This window comes from Typopeltis vanoorti, chromosome 12 (assembly GCF_054136105.1).
Source record: "Typopeltis vanoorti isolate ZY-2024b chromosome 12, IOZ_Tvanoo_1.0, whole genome shotgun sequence".
NCBI lineage: Eukaryota > Metazoa > Arthropoda > Arachnida > Uropygi > Thelyphonidae > Typopeltis > Typopeltis vanoorti.
The window spans coordinates 13,972,549-13,999,236 of record NC_143560.1 but is presented as its reverse complement, the minus strand read 5'-3'; the positions used below and the strand labels follow the sequence as shown (position 1 = coordinate 13,999,236).

The 26,688-nt window shown below is 36.9% G+C and overlaps 1 protein-coding gene across 1 annotated transcript in view; it reads left to right on the top strand.

Annotated features, from left to right (window-relative positions):
- The first annotated feature begins 733 nt into the window (after positions 1-733).
- The window catches only part of LOC150100589 (partner of xrn-2 protein 1-like), a 105,572-nt gene continuing 79,617 nt past the window's right edge, over positions 734-26,688 (top strand). The window contains exons 1-2 of the mRNA XM_090401985.1: positions 734-840; positions 24,237-24,406. Of these exons, the coding sequence (XP_090258111.1) occupies positions 24,246-24,406 (161 nt within the window). The 5' untranslated portion in view covers positions 734-840; positions 24,237-24,245. The remainder of the gene's footprint in view (positions 841-24,236; positions 24,407-26,688) is intronic.

Below are 26,688 nucleotides of genomic sequence, written 5' to 3'. Positions count from 1 at the left end.
TTCATAGATATTTATAGGATTCGTGCTGTGACCATTTTTAATTTTCTTTCCGTCTGCAAATATGATTTCTTTCTTGTCTGTTATTTTCTTCGACCATAAGTCCAAAATCCATACAAATGCCTTCGCTGAAGATTGGGAATGTATGGATCGATTTCTCTGCATGATTTCTGTATAGCTTGAGTTCATCCATGTATAACAAATGTATTAATTTTTCTGCTTGCTTTAATATTTGATATCCATAGCTAACTAGTTGTGGATATCAAAGAATATCTTTAGATTAATGTTAGAGGAACCAGTGGTAGGATGAACAATAGAGATGACAGTGAGTCACTTTAAAAAATGCCTCTCTTGATATTCACTGAACCCAGATTATCTGCATTGATTATTAACTGAGTTTTCCAAGCGGGCATAACGACTAGAATTTTCTGATGCTTTTACTCACCCCAAAAATTCTAAACATTTTTTATCCAACTATGTGGCAAAGAATTGAATGCTTTCTAGTAATAACTTCATGCCATATATAAGTTGACATTTTGTCTTTTCGAATTTTTCAAAATCATTTTGTCAATTATCAACTCGTCGTTTGTTCCTCTGGATTTTCTTCAACATCCCTTTTGTTCAATATTTTGTTATGCGTTCAGTATTGTGTTGTAATTTAGATAAACATTAACGGTTGTTTTTCTTGACATTTGAATAAATAATAAAAATAGAACTCTACTGACACATGCATATGCTTCCACGTGCGGTTCTCGCGTACTAAGTTTTGGTGTAACGTTCCTGTTGTAGTAAGTTATTTGAGAGGCCTAGATATTTGGCAATCTAAATTGTGTCCGAATAAAGGTATTTATTTATTTAGTTCCCAAACTACAAACTACTTCGTTTAGCGAAGAAAAGTTTTCATGTTTATATATCGCCTCTTTTTTTCCCCCCCTTCAGTAATATAAAAAGTATTTTCCACAAAGCTCGGCCACACGAAAATAAAGTGAGAATAATCAAGTGCCCAGTAACTAGAAAATACCTGTTGAATTCTTGTTATAAAATGAGGAATCTTTATAAGGCATTTTCTTACGAAGGTGAGTTATCTGTTCTCACGCAGAAGCAACAGACAGTTTTACTCTGGCAAGCAACAAGCCATTGAGAACACAGTAAACAGAGAAGAATATATGTTTGATAGCGGAATGCAGTTGAGGATTCTAGTGGTGTGACCTTTAATGCACTGGGACTCGACGGATGTGTAATCCCATAATAATAAATATACTCCCCAAAATTTTTAATAGTAGAAATTAGCGTCCTGATGCAAGTTTAGATACTTGTTACCGTGGTCTAGCATTTCCATATTTAGGTGACAAGTGTGATAGTAGTCAGTGTAGATACAACTTTAAGAAAGCTACTGCTCTCTAGTAATTCAAAAATCAACCACATTGCAATACACTAAGCAGATAACAAAATACTATATAAATAAAAGAAAGGAATATTCAATTTCAAAAACAATATATAAATATAAATAAATAAGAATAAAAAACTAAATATATAAAACACAGTACAAAATAAAACACCAATAACAATAAAGAACAAGGTCAATGTTCTCCTCAACATTGCCACAATTCTATGAGATGTCTTCACAACCTTTTGCAATATGTCCTCGGAACTTTAAATCTCTATCCACAATCACCTCAAGATCCCTTACTTCCTCCATGTCTTCCAGCATAACCTCACCAAGTGACCATGAAGCATCCCATTTGTGGATCCCAAATTTTAAAGCCTTACATTTATTTGCATTAAACTGACATCTCCATGCCTTTTGCTTACTCTTCTAGCTTATTCAAATCCTCTTGAATAGTCAAAGCATCAGCACTATTATTAATAACCGTCCCAAGCTTCACATCATCTGCAAACAACTGTACATCTCCTTATAGTCCTGTGACAATATCAATTACATAAAACAACGATGGTCCCAGGACTGAATATTGTGGTATAACTCCACTTGTAACCTCTGGTTGGCCGAGTGGTTAGAATATCCGCTCTCCAGCTAAAAGGCTGCAGGTTTGAATCCTGCCGTGGGCATGGATGTTTGCCCATGTGGTGGTGGTGGTGGTCGCTGGTAGATGGCGTTCGTGGAGTTGAGGTTAGTTGGTTGATTGAGTGGTGGAGACAGAGTTGTACAGCAAGTGCCCTTTTTTTTGCTGGCCTGGTTGGCTGAGTGTTACCCAAAAGGCTGCAGGTTCGAATCTCGCCATGGGCCTGGATGTTTGTGATTGTCTGTGAAAATAGTGGTGGTGGTGGTCAGCGGTAGATGGCATTGGTGTAGATGATGAAGGTAGTTGCGGCTAGTGGAGTGGTGGAAACGAGAACTGTAGAGTAGGTGCCCTCCCTCGATGAGTCTTTGGACTCCCTGAAGGTGTTATGTAATAATAATAACCTTCCTACTCCCTGATACTGTTCCCCATATACAACTCTGCTACCTATCAGAGAGCCAATCATAATTGCAGTTGACCAACCTGATATCCACATCCATATGATGCACTTAAAAATCAACTTGTCATGTGGCACCCTGTCAAAGATTTGAAAAAAAAAAAAAAATTACAGTGTATGTAATTTTTTTCAACTGCTCAGATTATTAAAACAAGAGCTAAGTTTATTCTGAACCATGCGTAGCATTTATTACATTATATAAATTCCAATAATAAAAACATGAAAATAAAGGGAAAAACTTATTGTTCTACTACCTGTGTATTTTATTAACTAAAAATGGTTATATTACATTCTCTGTATCTTCTGTTTCACTTTTCTCGTCACATTTAATACATTGTGGAACATTAGTTGTATTTCTTCACTAACAAGAAATCAGACGATTTCCATGTTATATTTGAAAGGAGACAAAATGGCTATGAGAGAGGATTTGAAGGCATTACTCTTTCTATACTCTTCACGGTATGACAGTGAAGAGTATAGAAGGAGGGCCAAAATTGCTAATGACTTTATGCATGGATTATGCAGGAGGAGTGGTGTGGAATTTGTGGATGTGTAGAGTGAGTTTTATGGGTGAAAGGATTTACATTTGAATGGATTTGGTGTACACAGACTTGAAAAGGTGTTGTTGAATGAAGTGGATGTGCAGAATCAGGGAAACTAGAGTTATTAAGGGAGGGGAGAAATAGATATGCAGACTTTAGGGAGACAGTTGAGTGTATGAATGCGTGTTATATGCCCGAGCGAGTATGAAGGACAAAAAATCAGAATAATGGGCTTTCTTCTTTTGGCCTTGGTTGGCACTTCCAGGCCACAGGTTATTGGCATTAGTGAAACATGGATGACAGAAGATCATATAGCTAGTGGGATTGAATGTGAGGGGTATGGTGTGTTCAGGAGTGACAGGGAGAATAAAATGGGGGGAGGAGTGTTATTGATGATAGCTGATGAGCTACAGCCAAGGAGAATAGAAGTGGAACTGCAGGATAAAGAAAAGAGCACATTTGAGGCTATTTGGTGTGCGATTGAGGCTAGCAGAACAAAATATACAGTTGGGTGCTGCTATAGACCAGATGATAGAATAGATGGTGGAGATAGTATGCATAAGCAAATAGAAGAAATGAGTGGAAGGAGGGTAATTATTATGGGAGATTTCAACTAGGTAACATTGATTGGAAGCAGGAGAGGACATGGAAGGAATTGGATTTTATGTGGTTATTAAGGGATAACTTTACTGAATGTTTGAATGCAAATGAAGAAACAACTGTGTTTCTTCATTTGCATTCAAACATTCAGTAAAGTTATTTTCTTTCACGTTCATTCATTCTTTCTTTTGTGTGCGGCATAACGATAAAATTCTTTTGAATTGCCTTTAGTTTGCATGGTCAATTTCTTTTTGCACTCCGATTTAGCTTTCTGCACAATACTTGTTATTTTTCTGGCCTGAGCTTTTTATATTTCATAACTCCTACATGGAATGTGACTATTTTCACGATATTCTTTCCACATCATCTTCTTCTTGTGGATCTCTTGCCTAATGAGGTTGCACATCCATTTCCCTCCCAACCTATTTATTCTTCGAACACTAGTCATACATTCAGATATCACCTCATTTAAGCACTTTTTCAAGGACATGCATTGTTGAAATTTTTCCCATTCAGTAAATGATACATAGGACCAAAGATAGTATTCTTCTAAGTTGATCATAATTTCCATCTTTGTAGTTCAGCACGTAACCTGTTTTAATCGGAGCATCAATACAAGCTGTATTGATTAAATAGTAATAACAACGAAACAAAATAACACCAAAAACTTACTTAAAATAAAGCACCTAATTTGACAAACAACCTAACATTTTAAAGTTACTCACTCAACCCAGCATATCACCCTATGGGGATACAAAAACAGACACAAATATCAAAAAGCCACTACATGGAATGTGACTACCAAGAAGCATAAGCACACCACCAAAATCTCTGTATTGCAGCCCTCAAAAAATATGCAAATCAATAACAACACATTCATCTCACAAATTTGTGAAATCTATTTGCTAACAACCATCATTCTTCCTTGCAAGAACAAAGAATCTTGTTAACACCTGGGAACAGAGAGCGGGAGGAAGAAAATCCTAAGAAGAGCAGAGAAGTGAAGCCAGCTTCAAATGATGTTTGAAAGCAGTGCAGGGATTGCATTTCTTTAAAGTTATGATTATTTTTTCTGAGGTGCCCAAGATATAAGGAAATAGTTTACTTACATAAACTTTCCCATCACACTCCCCTCTCAACAATACATTGTCATCAAAATCCCTTGTAAGTATAGTCTCCAGCCTCTGTTCTACTTAAGTTTCCTTTATAGCAGCTCTCCTTTATTATTATTATTAAACAAGACCTCATGGAGTCAAAGACTCATCTAGGAGGTCCTTTTATCTCACACACACATCTCATCATACTGCGTCTTAAACACATTCAAACTCCTTGCAGACACCACACTCTTAGGCAAGGCATTCCAATCATTCACAACTCTGCACGAAAAAAACCTGCCTCTCACTCCCCTACTCACACCCTCTTTATACAGTTTCCAGGGATGACCTCTGGTTCTCCCTTGATCTCCCACTATTCTCTGTAGAACTTCTCCACCATTGATCCTATAACAGCCCCTTACCAACTTGTAGGTCTCTATCATATCTCCCCTCTTCCTTCTCTCCACTAGACTCTGCAAATTACATCTTTTCAATCTTTCCTCATACTCGACATTCCAGAGGTCAGAAACTACCTTAGTCAGTCGCCTTTGGACCCTTTCCAACATCTCTTCATCCTTCTGAAAACCAGGTGACCAAATCTGGGCACAATAGTCGATGTGTGGCCTAATCAAAGCCTTATACAATGGAACAAGAATCTCCCTACTTCTACACGTCAGTGTCCTCCGCATCATTCCCAGAAGTCTTTGTGTTGTCTTCACAATTTTGGCGATGTATCCCCTAAATTTTAGATCCTTATCCACTATCACCCCCAGATCTTTTATTTCCTCTACTTCCAACAATATATTCTCACCAAGCATAAATTCTGCATCCCAACTTTGATTTCCAAATTTTAAAACCTTACATTTTGCAACATTGAACTCACATCCCCATTCGCTTGCCCAATCACTCAATTTATTCAAGTCTTCTTGCAAGGACGCAACATCTTCACTACTCTTTATGGTTCGTCCCAACTTTGCATCATCTGCAAACAACTGAATATTTCCATCCAAATCTTCGCCAATATCATTAATATACAAGTTAAATAGTAATGGCCCTAAAACAGATCCCTGAGGCACTCCACTAGTGACTTTCCTTTTCCTGGATATTGCACCCCCCATACACAACTTGTTGATACCTATCAGATAGCCAGTCTCCAATCCAATGCACTAATCTAATATCCAACCCCATCTGCTCTAGTTTGACTGTACTCTATCAAAAGCTTTTGCGAAATCCAAGTATATTACTGCGTATCCTTCTCCTCTGTCCAAGGAAGTAGTCACTTTATTGTAATAAGTAAGTAGATTACTAAAACACGACCTCCCTTTAGCAAATCCATGCTGTCCATCAAAGATTATACCATTGCTGTCAACCCAACTCTGGATCCTAGTTCTCACAAGCTTCTCCAACAACTTAACCACAACACCTGACACACAGATAGGCCTATAGTTTGATGCTTGAGTTCGATCACCTCCTTTATGAAGTGGCACAATCTTGCCCTCCTTCCACTCTTTAGGGACTTGACCAAGTGCAAGACTCGTATTAAAAAAATATGTCAAGGCAGGTGTCAACTCTCTGGCACATTCCTTCAGAATACGCGGTGATATATTATCAAGTCCCACAGCCTTATTTACATCTAGTTTACTCAACTCCCCAAACACCTCTTGCTCACCTACAGTCAGTCTCTCCTCCCCATCATCAACTGCTCTTAATCTCTCCATGAAGTCACATTCACAAGATTGAAAGATCTTTATGAACTGCTCATTAAGTATCTCCACCACACATTCTTCAACAGCTGTCTTTATACCATTTCCTCCAATCAATGTCATCCTTCCATAATCATTCTTTCTTTTGCTGGCTACATATCGAAAGAACTCCCTAGGATTCTTTTTAGCTTCATTAGCTAACTGCTGTTCATACCTCTCTTTAGCTACTCTCACCAACCAAGTCACCCTCCTTGCCTGGTCTTTGTAGACCTCATGAAATTGGTTATTTTCACTTCTCTTATGCTGCCTCCACAATGCCCTTTTTCTCTGTATTGCATGCTTAATCTCTTTATTCATCCATCTCACACCTACCTTATTTAACCTTCTCACCCATGGTATACATTTAGACATTGCATCTACTAAATATTTTTTGAAAATCCCCCAAGCTGCATTGATTTCTTTTCCAGCTAACTCCTCATTCCATGCTACACCTGCAAGCTGTCTCCTGAGCTCTTCATAATCACCCCCCCTTGTAGTTCCACATATACCCTTTTTTCACAGGGGTCCTTGCACTGCTGGCAACCACCCAAGTAATCACCTCATGGTCACTTTCACCAATTGGTGGTTATTTGCTAAACTTTCCTGTCCAGGTTATAATATCAAAAAGATTAACAAATTAATTGTTTCTCCCCATCTTCTCACATCCCTCTCAACATACAGACTACAGTAATGCTATTGCTATTCATCTATGGCACCTCAGAAAAAATAGCCAATACTTTAAAGAAATAAAATCCTGGCACTGCTTTCGAACATCATTTGAAGCTAACCTCGCTTCTCTGCACTCCTAATGATCTTCTTCTTTCCTCTCTGTTCCAAGTGTTTATAATGTTCCTTGTTCTTGCAACTTATCATATCATGGTCAAACTGGTGATCTGCCTTGGTGAATATAAGAAATACATCTGTCACCTCCACTATTGCTGACCATGCCTTGGATACCTTGTACAAATGTGATGGAAACAAACTACTACGTTTCATTGCAGCAAATACAAACTTGAAAAACTGTTTAGAATCAGCAGTAGATTAAAAAAAAACAACCAGCCTAATTTAAATAAATATTGTTGTGTTAAATATCCCAGATTTGGGAAACTTTAATTCTTAAATCTCCTGCTCAACAGCTAAGACTAGCTAACAGTACCCATAGAGGGTGTCCCTTCATATTACTTTAGACACAGCAGAGTCTAATTTCTTCCACTTACTATTGTTTGAGTTATTACAATTTTAATATTATATTCCTGAAGACTCTCTGTGACAGAGACAAATTACCAGAACAATTAAACCTGTGGTTTAATTATTTCTGTGATGTATCTTTCCCATTAAATTTAATTATGGGAGGAAGGTTACTGTAATCATAAAAATAAATATGCAGAAACAACCATTTGGGTGGTCTATGTATCAAAATAATGCATTTGTTGTATTAAAAAATTTGAAGTAATATAAATATTTAATTATTTATGTTAATATTAATTAATTAACTGAGAGGAGACCTCCACATAGCCTTTAAAGGAATGCGGAGAACTGACCAGCTCTTCTGATCTAATGTCCAATCCTCACCTTCTCGTGGTGCACCCTGTTGGGTATCTACCTGGATACTGAACGAACGAGGATGGGCTAGCAATTTGAGATTTAACTGTCCAAATTGTATTCTTATTGGTTTAACCAAAATAAAAAATGATGGTACAACATGACAAAATTTCATGCCGGCTGGAGTGTTGCCCTGTTAAACAAGGCCCCCGTTGTTTTCACCAGGGAACCAGGGTGAACAGCAAAAAGTCAGCTACTGGAACAAATCTGAAAGCATACCCAACGCAACATCATCAGAGTTAAAGATCGGTACTATCAACATAAGAAGCCTGAATGGCAAAGAAATGGAGCTAGCTGAGGATTTATATAAGTACCAGATCGACATAATAGGGGTTACTGAAACAAAAATGGTCTCACAAAAACTGGTGAGATCTTTCTGAGCAATAAATACAAAATGTTATATTCAGACAATGACAATCAAGGAAAAGAAGGAGTAGTCATAGTATTCAACACAAAATACGAGGCTAATCTTCTTGAATGCCTGGAAGTCTCAAGTAGAGTGATGTGGGCAAATATGAGAATGGGGAAACTGGACAATGAGACATTTGTGCCTATGGTCCCACAGAAGGTTCTGCTAAGGTAGAAGTGGAGGAATTTTTTGATGCTTTAGAAAAAGCAACTGACACAATGAAAAAGGAAAAGTAGTTCCTTGTTGGGGATCTAAATAGCAGAGTAGGAATGATTGTCAGACATACAAAACTATTTTTGGAAAATTTGGAGAAAAGAGCAAAGCTAATAATAATGGCAAATACCTGTTGGATTTCTGCTCAGGTCATGGACTGATTATTACTAACCCCATGTTCCAACATAAAAATGTGCGCAAATTCACATGGAGAGAAGAGGCAAGGAATAAGAAAAGTCTCATTGACTATATCATTGTTGATAGTGATGTTTTCTCTCTGGTGTAGGACACTACAGTGTACAGAGGATTTGAAATTGGAATTGATCACCATTTAGTCTTGAGCAGGATAAAATTGAATTTCATATTGAAAAGAATAACATGTAAGAAAGTTTTAAAGCGAATAAAAGTTGAGCAGCTCTCAGATCTGAACTGTAGACTAAAATACACAAAGATTATAGAAGAAAAAATGAAAGAGTTTGAGAACTGGAACCAAACCTTGGAGATTCAGTGGCATGCCTTGAAGAAAACCCTGATTGATTCAGCCAGAGAGGCATGTGGTGAGGTTGTCTGCAAGGATAGAAAAATCAGAACTCCATGGTGGACACAGGAAGTTAAAGAGGCAGTGAAGGAAAAGAAGAAATCATATCAAAAGTTCCTGGTAAATAAGTCAACTTCTGCTCTTAGAGAATACAGAGACAAATTTAAGAATGCAAAACACTGTGTAAAACTAGCTAAAAAAAAGTCACAGGAGGACTTTGGCAAGAACATTGAAAATAAATATCAAGAAGGTGGTAAGATATTCTGGATGTTGCTGAAGAAGCTTAGAAATGGAGGAAAGAGTGCTGTAAAAGGAGTTAGAGATGATAAAGGTGACATGAAAACTGGAGAAAAAGATATCGTTGAAGTATGGAGTAATTACTTCGAAAAATTGCTAAATGAAAGAACCAGTGATAGCACAGTGGTAAAAAACACTCAATAGGCATACAGTCAGGAAAACATATCCATACTTGAAGCAGAAAAAGCCATCAAAGGCTTGAAATGTGGAAACGCAGCAGGAGTAGATGATATTCGACCAGAAATGCTGAAGTATGGTGGTATAAAAGTCTTACAGTGGCTGAACTGCATAGTTCGGAATCCTTGGACAGAGGGACGAATTCCCGATGATTGGAGTAGAGCTCTAATAGTGCCCATCTATAAAAAGGGAAATAAAACTGAATGTGAGAATTACAGAGGTATTTCCCTACTGAGTGTTCCTGACAAGATCTATGCAAGTATACTTGAGAAACGGTTGAGAAGAATTGTGGAAGAAAAACTTCGTGAAGAACAAGCTGGATTCAGGCCAAATAGAGGCCGTCAGGATCAGATCTTCACTTTACGACAAATAGTTGAGAAAGCATGGGAATATAACAAAGATCTGTATTTAAGTTTTGTCGATCTGGAAAAGGCATATGACAAGGTGCCAAGAGAGAAGCTATTCAATACGCTACAGTTATATGGTGTCAACGGGGCATTATATCAAGCAATGCTTAGTCTGTATTTGAGCTGTAAGTCGGCAATTAGATTTGGAGTATGTACAGGAAGATGGTTTAATGTTAAATCTGGTGTGAGATAAGGATGTATATTATCCCTTCTGTTATTCATTATCTATGTGGATCACATTATGAAGGACAGTGGTATTAAACATGATATCAGAATTGGAGATGTTAATGTCAGCTCCTTGCTTTATGCGGACGATGTTATACTTCTGAATAAATCCACTACAAGTTTGCAAGATTCCCTGACTAAATTGAATAACTGTTGTAATAATTATGGTATGAAGCATTAAAAAGACAAAGACAATGAAAATAGGTAGAATTGTTGAAAATGCCATCTGTGTTGTGAATGGGGACCCTGTGGAACAAGTAAAACATTTCAGCTACTTAGGCACGATTTTTAGTGAAGATGGTAAATTAAATATGGAAATAGACAACAGAATCAGCAAAGCTGGTATGGTGGGAATTGAATAAATTCATATGGAATAAGAGAGAAATTAGTCAGAACACTAAATTAGCTGTATACAAGACGGTGTTCAAACCAGTTTTAACTTATGGATTTGAGAGCTGGATCAGAAGTAAAACACTTGACCAAAGACTAGAGACCACAGATATGAGACTCCTGAGAAAGATTAGAGCCATGAACAGATGGCATCAATGGCAATATCATATTAAAAATGAGGATATTAGGAAAGAACTTGACATTGTCGGCATCCAGGAATGCATTAGCAGAGCTAATCTCAGGTGGTATGGTCACTTAAACAGAATGGGCAAGGAAAGATTAGCAAAACAAGTGTTCTCTGCCAGGTTGGCAGGAAAATGACCCAGAGGAAGACCAAGATATAGGTGGATTGATATGGTACAGTGTGCCTTAGACGATAGAAATATAAGATCTGATAATGATAATATTGGAGTCTTGACAAGTAATAGACTGATTTGGAGGAAAATTGTAGATAGGAAGTTAGTAATGATGCAACTTTTTCATGTAGTACTATCATATCCTGTATACCCCTTGAGGGTACATGTCAGGAATTTGATGACGACGATGATATAATTTATTAAGTATTCTGACTATGGATTTGTTATCTGCTACCATTTAGATCATGTCTAAAACAATAAGTGCTGTTTTCAGTTGCAGAGTTAAATATTTAAAAGTGAACATTAAAATTGGCTGATTTATCTTCAGTAGGGTAAGTTGCATCTTTCAGTTACAGAGAGGAGAATTGAGTGGGGTTGTCGTTAGGAGGAAAGATACCACAAAGGTAGCTGTGGTTGCTATGAATCTGCTGTGTGGGGAGATGAAGTCCTTGTTTGCACCATCATCAAATTGAGTTAAAGGGAAAAAAAAAAAAACTAGTTACAATATAACTCATAGTGTTTGCCCATGATGGTGGAGGTGTACTTAATAACCAAAAGCCTGCACTTCCACTGATACAATCTTCTTTTTGAAATGTCTGTTATTATTGCCATATGCCTAATTTTAAATTAGTAGTAATATTCAAATTGTTAATGGCTTACTAATAAAGAATTTGATCAATTATTTTATTAGTAAGTTTACTGTATTCATTGTAGGCTGCATAATTATAGAATTTACTTTTCACATTTCACCTGTAAACACTGAAGTAAAACCCTGTTATTAGGATTTTGCTTTATTTTGTTCTGAATATACATAAAACAGTTGGTTCTTTATTAGTAAGCCATATTAACAAATTAGGTTCTTCTTCCTAGGCTTGCTGAAACTTTGCCACAGTCTAGGTTGCTTTTCATTGGGCTTCATCTTGAATGCTTGTTTAGTCATTCTCTTTTTACCCATTCTTTCTACGTGACCAAGATATCTCAATTTGCAAGCTCTGATATCATCATCTGGAAGTTGGGATCCAAGTTCATATAGTTCTTGATTATTGCTTATTACGAAGTTCAATTCTCATCGAGACGAGAGGAATCTTTATATGATGTTTTTCAATTGAAGGTGAGCTAGCATCTCATACGGAAGTATCATTTTTTTTTCTCCCAGAAACTTGGATTTTTTATCCCACATACAGACAAATCGGCCTTGAGAAACACATGCAATTTACAGACAAAAAAATACTAGTGGTGGTTTGCTGTGGTTGGTGGATTAAGTGTTGCAGACGGAGAGTTGTAAAGTAGGTGTGCCCTTGCTCTATCAGTCTTTGAACTCCTTGGAGTGTCATGTAATAATAATAAAAATATTCTTCTTCTACATGTCTTCTTGTCGTCTTCTGTTGTGTTATCCATTACAGGTCTATAGACACTTCTGAGGATTTTATTTTCAAAGATCTGCAAAGCTTTTGCATATGGATCTTTTATGCTCCAGGTTTCTGCACCATATAAAATGATAGCTCTAATGAATTTCTTGTATATTTCTGTTTTTACTCGGGTTGATAGAATTTTGGAAGATAGTAAATGATTTAGCGAAGATATGATCTATTGGAGACATATATTCTAGTTTTTATTTCTGTACTGATTTTATCTTATTTTATTATTTATAATCAATGTTCCAAGATATCTGAAGGAAGCAACACTTTTAAATTTCAGTTAGCAATGGTAAAATGGTCATTTTCCCTTTGATTTCTGCATACTTTTAAATATTCAGTTTTATCCTGGTTGATTTGTATAGTTTTTTAGCAGCAGTTTTTGAGTTTGAGGTGCAGGACATCAGAGTGTACAGAGGATTTGAAATTGGAAGCGATCACCATTTAGTCTTGAGCAGAATAAAATCGAATTTCATATTGAAAAGAAGAACATGTAAGTTAAAATGTTTTAAAGCGAATAAAAGTTGAGCAGTTCTCAGATGTGAACTATAGACTAAAATACACAAACACCATTCAAGAAAAAATGAAATAGTTTGAGAACAGGAACCAAACTTTGGAGATTCAGTGGCAAGCGTAAAAAAACACACTGATTGATTCATTATGTTGGAGTTTAATGGATTTTTTACAACACTCAAAAAGAATTAAAATAGAATTTAATACTTCCTATATTTCGTCCTAGTCACTAGGACATCTACGGGGATTACAAAGACAATTAATGTAACATGCACACAAAAACTTACAATACTAAGCCCAACCACGTGGGTGACAATAAAGTCCTATTTAGGTGGAGCGCCCTCTAAGGGCAGTTGTAGGTGGCCTGGAATGTAAGGTGGGACCTCTGGTGATGACTGTTTCCCAAATCTTCGGAAGCTTAATGCAACCGTATTTGTTAAGATTTGGTTGGTTTTTGAGAGCTGCTGCTGCTTCTAAGAAAAGTCTCTCTTTCTTGAATTTGCTGTGGTGGAGCATGGTGGTTTTCTTCCATGATACTCTGTAGGTGGTGTCCAAAACATGGTCAGCCAAGCCTGAATGGCCATAGTTGTGTTTAACGATGTACGACTTGTGTTCCTCCAGGCGGATGGATGCTGATCTGCCTGTCTGTCCAAAGTACACAAGCTTACAGGAACAGGGTACTTTGTAAACTCCAGGCAGAGAGAGAGGAGGGAGCTGATCTTTCGTAGAACGGATAAGGGTAGCCAGTTTGCGGTAGGGCTTATATGCTGTGTGTAGGTTATACTTTTTTAGTATCTTGGCTATTTTTTCCGAAGTGCCACAAATTCAACTGCTCCAGACAGTAATAAACCTCTCGTCCAAAAGGCTCAATGATGATGCCGTCAGCGCCCTTTGCCTTGGCCGTAATTTTGCCGTCGCCCCGAAAGAAGTGCCGGTGCTCGATGTAATGGTTAACGTCGAACGGGGGATCGGTCGCTTACCGTCGAACGGGGGATCGGTCGCTTACCGTCGAAGGTAGCCAACATCCTCGTTCACTCTTCGCCTCCAAAAAGTAACTTATCTTATTCCCAACGCATGGCTCTCCAGAAACTATGCAAAGAAAAAAGTATCGTCATCACCAGAGCGGATAAAGGTAATGCCACAGTTGTCCTTAATACCAGCGAATACAATCGTAAAATGAACATTATCCTCCGCGATCGCGCTACCTACATCCCGCTAGAACACGACCCCACAAAAACGCAAGTTAAGAAATTAAAAATCTTACTTAAAAAAGTAACCTCCTGGCCCCCCCGACGTCACGAAAAAACTTAAACCTTTTCGCTCCCATCCCCCCCGAATATACGGTTTACCAAAAATCCACAAACCTAATTCCCCACTCAGGCCTATAGTAGATGCCACCAATGCACCTTGTTACAGACTGTCTAAACAGCTGGCCAACTCTCTGTCCCCCCTCACCGGAAATTCAGCTTCCTATATAAAAAACTCGACCCACTTTAAAGCCCTCACAGAAAATTTAACCTTGAATAATACAGACATATTAGTAAGCTTTGATATCTTCTCCTTGTTTACCAATATTCCCTTAACTGACACTTTATCTCTCTTAGAAAACATTTTTCCCTCTGACATCTTAGATCTCTTTTCCTTTGCCATCAACTCTGGGTATTTCGCTTGGAATAACAAAATCTACAAGCAGATAGAGGGAACCGTCATGGGCTCCCCCCTCTCACCCCCCCCCCCCCCCTTGCCAATTTCTATATGGAAGATTTCGAAAAATGAGCCATAGACTCAGCCCCACTCAAACCTTCTATCTGGCTAAGATATGTAGATGATGTGTTCTCTATTTGGCCTCATGGCCCAGACACGTTAGATTCCTTCCTTGGTCATCTGAATAGCCTACATCCAAGAATCCAGTTTACTATGGAAAAGGAAAAGAACAATTGTTTACCCTTCCTAGACACCTTAGTCACGCGCCTGCCTAATGATACACTTGCCTTCACTGTATACAGAAAACCCACACACACAGGCAGATACATTCACAAACTCTCCCACCACCACCCCTCACAACAGTATGGCATCATTAAAACCCTTACCAAGAGAGCCCACAATCTTTGTTCCAGTGGAACTGCCCTCACTACTGAGCTTAACCACATACACAGAACTTTCCTCTCCAATGGCTACAGCGAACACAGCATCAAAAAAATAATCAATTCCTCCCCCATTCCCTGTCCCTCTCATCAACAAGAATTTAAAAATGCCATCACCATACCCTACATCCGTGGCACTTCGGAAAAAATAGCCAAGATACTAAACAAGTATAACCTACACACAGCATATAAGCCCTACCGCAAACTGGCTACCCTTATCCGTTCTACGAAAGATCAGCTCCCTCCTCTCTCTCTGCCTGGAGTTTACAAAGTACCCTGTTCCTGTAAGCTTGCGTACTTTGGACAGACAGGCAGATCAGCATCCATCCGCCTGGAGGAACACAAGTCGTACATCGTTAAACACAACTATGGCCATTCAGGCTTGGCTGACCATGTTTTGGACACCACCCACAGAGTATCATGGAAGAAAACCACCATGCTCCACCACAGCAAATTCAAGAAAGATAGACTTTTCTTAGAAGCAGCAGCAGCTCTCAAAAACCAACCAAATCTTAACAAATACGGTTGCATTAAGCTTCCGAAGATTTGGGAAACAGTCATCACCAGAGGTCCCACCTTACATTCCAGGCCACCTACAACTGCCCTTAGAGGACGCTCCACCTAGATAGGACTTTATTGTCACCCACGTGGTTGGGCTTAGTATTGTAAGTTTTTGTGTGCATGTTACATTAATTGTCTTTGTAATCCCCGTAGATGTCCTAGTGACTAGGACAAAATATAGGAAGTATTAAATTCTATTTTAATTCTTTTTGAGTGTTGTAAAAAATCCATTAAACCTCTAACATAATGTCCTCACAGCACTTAAGCCTCTACACAAGAACTGATTGATTCAGCCAGAGAGGCATGTGGTGAGGTTGTCTGTAAGGATAGAAAAATCAGAACTCCATGGTGGACACAGGATGTTAAAGAGGCAGTGAAGGAAAAGAAGAAAGCACATCAAAATTTCCTGGCAAATAATTAGATTGTGCTCTTAGAGAATACAGAGACAAATGTAAGAAAGCTAAACGCTGTGTAAAACTAGCTAAACAGAAGTCATAGGAAGATTTTCTTAAGAACATTCAAAATAAATATCCAGAAAGTGGCAAGATATTCTGGAGGTTGTTGAAGAAGCTCAGAAATGGAGGAATGAGTGCTGTAAAAGGAATTAGAGATCATAAAGGTGACATAAAAACTGAAGAAAAATATATCCTTGAAGTATGGAGTAATTATGGATATTATTTCTGGAAAAATCCCATGTTACTCCTCTTAAACTATTATATTTACAGCTATTTGCCTACTTCTATTTAGGAGTGCCCTAGTTTAAATGTCATTGGCTCTTTTTCTCACGGATTCTTAGGGCATTGTAGATATATATTTATCAATAAATATATGTTGCATAGAGGACAAGAAATTTGCACATACCTTTTTGTGGGTGTTGTGGCTCTTTTACGTTGTCCAAACTACTGTGTGTGTGGGGGGTGGGTGGCAAGTGGGAGAATTGAAATAACCAATGGAAAAAATCCCCGTTTTTTTTGAATAACATATATATGATAAGGGATGGGCGGATCGTTTTTTTATATATTTATATGAAGTGGGAAAGGGTGAAAGGTGTTGAAAACAGCAACTGATTTTTGGAGGGGGGGAGGGTTGATGGGGTAGGGCCCGTTTCGACTATTCATTGTCATCGTCTGAACACATGGGGGAAGTTGAGGCTATGTCCTTAAAAGTCTTGTCTGTCTGCTGTGATGGCCTTGTTGATCTCTGGGGTATGTTTTTGTTCACGGGCGTATACAGCTATTTCTGTTTTTCCTGTGCTTTGTATTCGATTTTTCTTTTTTATGTTGCGTTTTTTAGTATTTAAATGTTCTGGAATAGGGATGTTACAATTGCGGAAGTGTTCTTGTAGTCTTGCCCATAAAGATCTGATGGTGGAACCTGTGTAGGTGATATCACAGTCTTTTTGGACATAGCATCAACTTTCCCCATGTGTTCAGATGACGACCAAGAATAGTCGAAACGGACCGAACCCCGACAACCCCCACCTCATATAAATATATAAAAAACGATCTGCCCATCCCTTATAATATATATATATATATATATGTTGTTCAAAAAAACCTGGGTTTTTTCCATTGGTTATTTCAATTCTCCCACTTGCCCCCCCCCCCCCCTCCACACACATAGTAGTTTGGACAACGCAAAAGAAGAAGAGCCACAACACCCACAAAAAGGTGCGTGCAAATTTCTTGTCCTCTATGCAACACATATTTATTGATAAATATATATCTACAATGCCCTAAGAATCCGTGAGAAAAAGAGCCAATTGCATTTAAACTGGGGCACTCCTAAACAGAAGCAGGCAAATAGCCGTAAATATAATAATAGAGTAATTACTTATAAAAATTGTTAAATGATACAAGCAGTGATAGCACAAAAAACACTGACCAGGCATGCAATCAGGAATACATATCCATACTTGAAGTTGAACAAGCCATCAAAGGCTTGAAATGTGGAAAGGCAGCAGGAGTAGATGATATTCAACTGGAAATGCTCAAGTATGCAGATATAAAAGTCTTACAGTGGCTGTTTTAGTAATGTTCATGTTTTAGTAATCAAGTTACGTATTACAGTAAGGTGATGGCTTCGTTGGACATAGGAGAGAAGATACATAGCGGTATACTTAGATTTTGCAAAGGCTTTTGATAGTCAAACTAGAGCAGATGGGGGTTGGATATTAGATTAGTGCATTAGATTGGAGACTGGCTATCTGATAGGTATCAGCAAGTTGTGTATGGGAGGAGCAATATCCTAGAAGAGGAAAATCACTAGTGGTGTGCCTCAATGGTTTGTTTTAGGACCATTGCTGTTTAACCTGTATGTTTATGATGCTGGGGAAGATTTGAATATGGAAATTCAGTTGTTTCCAGATTATGTAAAGTTGAGATGAACTATGAGGAGTAAAGCAGATACAAGAAGACCTGAATAGAGTGATTGAATAGGCACGGGAGTGTGGATGCCAGTTCAATGTTGCAAAATGTAAGGTTTAAAAATTTGGGAAACTAAGATGGGATGTAGAATTTATGCTTAGTGGGGATATATTGTTGGAGGTAGAGGAAATAGAGCTTCGGGTGATAGTGGATAAGGATTTGAAATTTAGGGGGCACATTGCCAAAATTGTGAGGACAACACGAATTTTGGGAATAATGCGGACGACACTGACTTGTAGAAGTAAGGAAAATCTTGTTCCATTGTATAAGGCTCTGATTAGGCCATACATGGATTACTGTGCACAGATTTGGTCATCTGATTTTCAAAAGGATGAAGAGTTGTTGTAAAGGGTCCAGAGGCTACTGACTAAGGTAGTTTCTGGTCTGTGGAATGTCAAATGTGAGGAAAGGTTGAGAAGATGCAATTTACAGAGTCTAGTCAATAGGAGGAAGAGGGGGGTGATATGATAGAGACCTACAAGTTAGTAAGGGGTTGTTCAATGTTGAAGAGATTTTACAGAAAATGGTGGGAGATCAGGGGAGAACCAGAAGTAATCCCTGGAAGCCACTCTCTCAGACAAGGATTTCAATCATGCTGAATGATTGAAATCCTTGTCTGAGAGAGTGGTATCTACAGAGAATTTGAGTGTATTTAAGGCACGGTATGATGAGCTATGTGTGTGTGATAAAAGAATCTCTTAGATGAGTTTTGACTCCATAGGGTCTTAGAATAATAATAATATCCTGTATATCTGTAGAGTTCATATAGTTCTTGATTATGTCTTCTCTGTTCACCTGTTGTATTATCTTACCATGGACTTTTTCTGAGGATTTTATTTTCAAAGATCTGCAGATCTTACATTATGGTCCATATAAAAGGTGAAGAAATTAGATTATCTCTACTAATTTAAAATTAGATATAAAATAAGCCTGTAAAATAAGTCGTTATCTGATAGAAATAATGAATTTTAATTAAAAATTTTGAATCCAGTCTGATTGAAGTTTACATCTTTGCTTTGATTGATTGGTAGTCATTTGATTAACAGTAAAATAAAAAATAAGTTATGTGTAAAATTCATATCAGAAAGAATCTGCCAAATCACAATAAGACTAAATAAAAAATATACCTTAAGGCTAGTGCAGGTTTATCTACCTACAAGTAACTACACAGATGAAGAAGTATAACATGTTTATAACAAATACATTATTATTATATGACACCTCTAGGAAGGGAGGGCACCTACTCTACAACACTGTCTCCAGCACTCAAATCACCAACAAATCGCAACTACCATCCACATCAACGCCATCTACTGCCCACCATCATCACTAGTATTTCCACAATCACAAACTTCCATGCCCACAACGGGATTTGAACCCGCAACCTTTTGGCTAGAGAGCAGATATGCTAACCACTTGGCCAATCAGGCTGGCTGTCATTATCAACTAGAAAATGGTAAACATTTTCATATTTTGATGGGAGATTTTAACAAAGGTAAGAAAAATCCTAATGAAGTATGTGTAGGAATTTAATGGTGTTGGCAACAAAAATGGAAGTGGGGAAATGTTAGTGGAATTTGCAGAAGAAAAAATTAAAAAATAATGTACTTTTTAGAAGGAAAAAAAAAGCCCTGAAAACACATGAATCTGGAGACACTTGAATGGAACTGACAAGAATGAAATTGATTATATATTAATAAACATGCTAATTATATATTAGCAAGACATCAACATTATAAAGAAAGTAAAGTTAAGCAAAGATCATTGATAGCAAAATAGCAATAAACCTAGGAATGGAAAGATAAAAACTGATATATATATATATATATATATATATATATATATATATATATATATATAAAGAAAAGAAAATCAGAAACATCTTAGAAATATTGGAAATGAAAAAAAAGAATAATTTCAAGTAAATTTAGAAAAAGACATTAAAAAAATTTCAATTCCAAATATTGAAAATCTCAACAGTATCCTAACAAAAAGTATAATAAGGAATGCTGAAAATTTATCGTGGAATTCAAAAATAGCAAAAATCCTCGATGAGTCTCTGACTCCCTCTAGGTCTCTCTTAATAATAATAATAATAATAATAATATAGGCAAATTAAAAAAGGAGACTAAAGACCTAATAGAAAAAAGAAGAAATATGAAACGAGATGCCCATGGTGTAAGAAACAGAAACATTTCAATACAAAAATTATAAGAACAGCAAATAGAACATAACAGTATAAAAATACCAAGAAAACTTCTTGATAATGTAGTCTTATATGAAAGGTGTAAAAGATGAAAGTGGAATACTGATCACACATAGAACAAACATGTTGGAAATTATAGCTAAATTTTATAGCTAAATCTTAATAAATTTTAAGAATTTTATACAAATAAGGGAAAAGTAAGAAAACAGCAGTAGAGAAATGGAAAATTATAATGAATATACAGCCAATGAAGTAAAACATGCACTTACAAAAATGGAAAATGCAAAGCACCTGTACTTGATGGAATACTAATAGAATGATAAAAAAGATCTCTTGCACTTAAAACTAGAATTGTATGCTGAGTTTTTAAGAACAGGAAAAACTCCTGAGTTGGAATACTGGGGAAAAAAACCTATCATCCTTATGTATTAGAAAGGTGATAAAACTGACATAAGAAATTATGGACCTATAACTCTTCTTCCAGTCCTTTATAAGGCTTTTTTACAAAAATTTTAGATGGCTGAACAAACAATATATTAAATTTATGTCAACCAAAAGAATAGACATGTTTCTGAACATCTTTTTCGACTTTAGATCATTTACAAGCCTTAAATAAAGTACTGGAAAAAACAAAAGAATATCATGTACCAATTTCTTTGACTTTTGGAAGTTTTTTCCCATTTAGTTAGACTATAATAAATTTAGTTTATCCTTTATCCAAGTGTAAGCAAATACTTACACTTGGTTAAGAAGATACTTCAGGCGTAAATAAAGTTTGCGCCTGAAGTATCTTCAGGACTGAGGCAACTCGTGGTAAAGGTGGACCAAGCTCTCATCACTCCTTGTCTTAGTATCACCCATAATGCAAAGCACATCTCCTTGTGGACATGTATAAGGTACTTCTCCTTGTGGACATGTATAAGGTCCTTCCCTTAATGTTATGCATTAAGGGAAGGACCACTACCCAGACCGGTTTCGACCTTTATTGAGGTCTCGTCAGTGGGAGCCAGACCCAGGAATACTAAGGTGGAAGCAATGGAGAAGTCATATTTACCTATACAAGTTGCCAAAAGGTGTCTCACCTCATTATTAAATTACTCTTGATTTAGGGAACTAAGTGTTGGAAGCTTGGAAGCTTTTTTCCCACTTGGTTTGACTATAAATAATTTAGTTTAATTCTTTATCCAAGTGTAAGCAAACAAAGTTTGCACTTGAAGTATTGTACTTGAAGTCCTGAAGAGGACTGAGGCAACTTGTGGTAAAGGTGGACCAAGCTTTCATCACTCCTTGTCTTAGTATCTCCCATAATGCAAAGCACATCTCCTTGCAGATATGTATAATGCTATGAATTAAAGGAAAGGCCACTTCCAAGACCGGTTTCGACCTTTATTGAGGTCGTATGAAGACTTCATAGGTATGAGTACCTATGAAGATACTTCAGGTGCAAACTTTGTTTGCTTACACTTGGATAAAGGATTAAACTAAATTTGTTATAGTCTAACGAAGTGGAAAAAAACTTCCAACATCTTTCTCTAAATCCAGAGTAATTTAATAATAAGGTGAGACACCATTTGGCAACTCGTATAGGTAAATATGACTTCTATATTGCTTCCATCTTAGTATCACCACCTCTGGGTCTGACTCCCACTGACAAGGCCTCAGTAAAGGTTGAAACCGGTTGGAAGCTTGGGTGATGAATGGCAATGCTGTGCCCATGAAGTTTTAACTGAGGCATGGCTGTTGCTGTTACCCCCTCGGATGAGATATAAGCAAATGAGCGGCTCTGCTCAGTGGTGGGGTTGAGCCTGTTGTGGTGTAGAGTCAACTGGTTCTGAGAGTTCTTCTCAGTGGCAGGGTGAGCTTGTTACTGAGGAGTACAACGCTGAGTTTTTGGAGTTTGACCTGTACTTGAACATTCAATAAAGGTCGAAACTGGTCTGGGTAGTGGCCCTTCCCTTAATGCATAGCATTATACATGTCTGCAAGGAGATGTGCTTTGCATTATGGGAGATACTAAGAGAAGGAGTGATGAGAGCTTGGTCCACCTTTACCACGAGTTGCCTCAGTCCTGAAGATACTTCAGGCACAAACTTTGTTTGCTTACACTTGGATAAAGGATTAAACTAAATTTATTATATTCTTTGGCTCTCATAGATAATGAAAAATACTTTTACTCAATAGGTATATGTAAAATGCTTGATGCTTTAAAACATATAAGAATAGATGATAGTTATGAGTTATGGGTGTTATAGCATTTCAAATGATGAAATTTTTCATTATATGGAAGGCGGGAAGAGAACACGTGGGCATCCATAGAAGTTAAAGTTGTTCTCCGTCAAGAAAGTGATAAGAGCTAGGTTTTTCTCCCAGAGAGCAGTGAGTGAGTGGAATAATTTGCCCTTAGGGGTAGTGAGTGCATCTAGTGTGAATGAATTTAAGGGAAGGTATGATACCTGGGCTGGGTAATTTAGAGCCTTCCTCGATGAGTCCTTGACTCCCTGGAGGTCTCAGATAATAATAATAATAATAATAATAATAATAATTAATATATTATATGAGAGAGAGATTCAGCAGTGATAAATTTAAATGGAAAAGAAAGAGAAATAGAAATAAAAAGAGTCAGAGACTAGGAAACTCTATCCGGCCAAAATTATTTGCTACAGCTCTTGAATACTTTATGAGAAAACTGAACTGGGAGAAATGAGGCCTGAATATTGATGGGAATACTTAACCAATCTACAATTCACTGGGGAGAAGAGTCCTGAATATTGATGGGGAATACTTAAGCAATCTACAATTCACTGATGATATAATAATAGCAGCATCACCAAAAGAACTTGAACACATGATTACTGAATTAAATAAAGTAAGTTTGAAGATGGACCTACAAATAAATATGGATAAATCAGAAATAACGTATAATGAAAATACTCCAGAAAGAAAACAGATCGAAATAAATTAGAGACACATGAAAATAGTGAGTTCGTACAAAACCTTTATGCAGATATATGTAAACATTATGCAGCGTATATGCAAAATATTTGGTCACCTGCTTCTATTCTAGACAACTATTTAAGAATGCTGCTGATCAGTAATGTTGATCACAATGGGGAAAAACAAAGGATCTTTTGGAGTTCAATAAAGGGCTTATTGTAGATGCTCATTTGTCTAGAGCTATGGTTTTGCAGACAGCTCTGCTGTTTTCAAAAAGTGTTTAATGGGTCTTTAATTAGTGGAAAAATAACCCACATTGCTTATCTAAGAGGCAAAACTGTAGTCCTAAGACATTCTGTCAGAAACAAGATCATTGTCATCTGTAAAGGCTTGTATGGACAAATAGAACTTCCTGTGTACAGTAATTGACCAAAGCATTTAATGACGACTTTTTCTGAGTCATATGTCACCAAACTGTGCACAGGGAATTAGACTATCGATATTGCTAATCGCATGCTTATACTTAAAATAAAACAAGCCATTTTGGATAAGAAAGCAAACAAGGATAATGAACATTACATTAGTAATTTTTATTACTAATGTAATGGTGCTGGGAACTTTCTCAGACCTCTCATCACAGTACATGGTGATGAGAATCTCTGACAACAGATGGACAAAAAGAGTAACAGAATGATTATCAACAACAAGTTATTTGAAACCAGGTAGACCAGCAGGAAGGTAGGATGATAAAATAAGATGTTTTGCACTTTTTATGGTGGACATATGCACAAGATTGGTCGGAATGGAAGAAGCATGGAGAGGCATTTATCCAGCGGTGTGAACTGAAGAAAGCTGTTGATGATGCTGATGAATAGTCTTACAATAATATTATTGATGATAATTATGCAGAGCTCTCATATGAATTTTTGTTACTCTTTAAGTAATGAGAAATTTTTCCCCCCTTATTTGATAGTTGAGGAGAATGTCTGGTTATGCTACAGAAAAATATCGCCAGCCATGGGAAAGTGAAGAACACTGGGCAATTCGGAAAGAATTTCTTCTTTCACACATGGACAGATTCGAGGAGCAACGTCTTCTTTGCCTGGCTCAAGTATATACTAATATTGAGCTGCTAGGCTGCACGTATGTATTAACCTGTTTTCAGTATTCCTAATATTTTCTTCATCATTTTCCTGATAGCTATCCTCAAAGGATACACAGGACACTATGACAGTACTATGTGATTATTTACATTATTACTAATCTCCTGTGAACAATTTTCTTCCAAATTAGACTACCACTTGTCAGCACTCCAGTATTGTCAAAACACATATCTCTGTCTTCTAGGGTACTTCCAGTTGCATCAGTCCAATGGATCATTGGGTCATTTTCATGCTATCATGCATTAAACCACTTTTGCTAATCTTTCCTCTCTCTCATTCTCTTTAACAGACCATACATATTACCTTTGCTTACACATTCTTGAATGCTAGCAGTGTCAAATTCCTTCCTTATATTTTCATTTTTAATATGATTTTGCCACTGATACCATCTGTCCACTATTAATTTTTCTCAGAACTCTCATAGTCTTTGGTCTCCATTTGCCGATTAACTGTTTTATTTCTAATTCAGTTATCTGATCCATAAGCTGAAATTGGTTTTTAACATTGTCTTGTATACTGGTAGTTCATTATTTTGGCTACTTTCTCTCTTGTTCCATATAAATTTATTCAGCTGTCTCCCCACTTTGCCAGCTTTGCTTTCTGTTGTCTATTTCCATATTTAATTTGCCATCATTAACAAAAATTGTCCTTAATTGCGGAAATATTTTACATGGTCTGTAGCATTCTCCATTGAGAATACAGTTAAAGCTTTCCATTTTCTGCCTGTTTTCATAATTTCAGTCTTTTTGTTGCTAATTTTCCATCCAGTTTTGTTATGGCTGTTATGCAGTTTACACAGTGAATCTGGACACTTGCACTGGTTTTGTTTAAGAGCACAATATCATCTCAATAAGGAAATAGCTAAGATTGATAACTCTGATTCTGATGTCAGGTTTAATGCCACTTTTTGTCATAATGTGATACATATCGACCAACCTTTGCTGGCAAAGGTTAGTTGATTGGTAGAGCCTCTGCTACTAATGCCCCACGCAAAAAATAAGCAAGTTTGAGCGCGGTTAGTAGTTGGACGGGGATCAATCATTCGATGCTGTTGGCACACTCTCCCTCGATGAGTCTTTGGACACCCTGGAGGTGTCGCATAATAATAATAATATAGGTGTAAAGAATAAGAGTGAAGATAGTTTGCACCCTTGTCTTACACCTGATTTTTCATCAAACCAGCTTCCTGTACTTCTTTCACATCTAACTTCTGATTTACAACTTAAATATAGACTTCATATTGCTATATATAATGTTCCATTTACTCCTTATAATTGTAGCAATTTGACTTTTCTCTTGATATCTTCATGTGCTTTTCTATTTTTTTATTACAAAACTTACTTACAGATTCTTGTTATATTCCCACTGTTTCTTTGTTATTTCTCGACTTTTACTCATAAAGTTAAGATCTGATCCTGACAGCTGTTATTCGGTCTGAATCCAGCTTGTTCTTCAAGTTTTTCTTAGCTTCATCTCAAGTATTTGAAAGTTTTTTTTCACCTTGTTACGAAGTAAATTATTCATTGCGTAGAATTTATGGAGACAAAAACATGTGTTTGAGTACCTACTTTACTTACAATTAAGGAAATAACGCTTGACATTTTGACCTCTATATCAAGGTCATCATCATCAGGGAAATATACATATGCACAGGACACAAGCTACATGACACTACACAAAAATAAGCTAAATCTAAATGCTTTGTTAATCATATATACTAGCCTCAGCCTCTGGTGAAAAAATAAAATAATTTATTTAATTTTAATTTGTTACTAACTTATCAATAATTTCCCTCCATATCAGTTTTATCTGTCGGCAGTCTAATATCATCTTGGTCTACATCTGGGTCTTTCTCTGCCATTGTTGCATCAAACCTTTATGCTAACCTTTCTCTCCTGTTTAAGTGATCATTCTACCTTAGATTAGCTCTACATACACAAAATGCCCACACAGTCGGCAGCATTGTGTGGCCATTTAGGTTGGGTGTGCTGTTGTGTGGCTTATGCTACAAAATTCACATCAATTTGACCGTATGATTGCATTTTTATCTATGTATGAAAGTTTTAACAGTGCATAGCACATCAGCACTCATCTTAATTGGTGTAATGCAATTAATTGTAACCAAATGTGCATAGAGTGGGAACAGTGTGTGTGTGTTTTAAGATATAGTGAATAACAATAATGAAAAAGAATACTATATTTGGTTGGTATATATGAATTACTCAAAGGTGTCAATATAACAAAATTTGGAAGAAGAGGCTT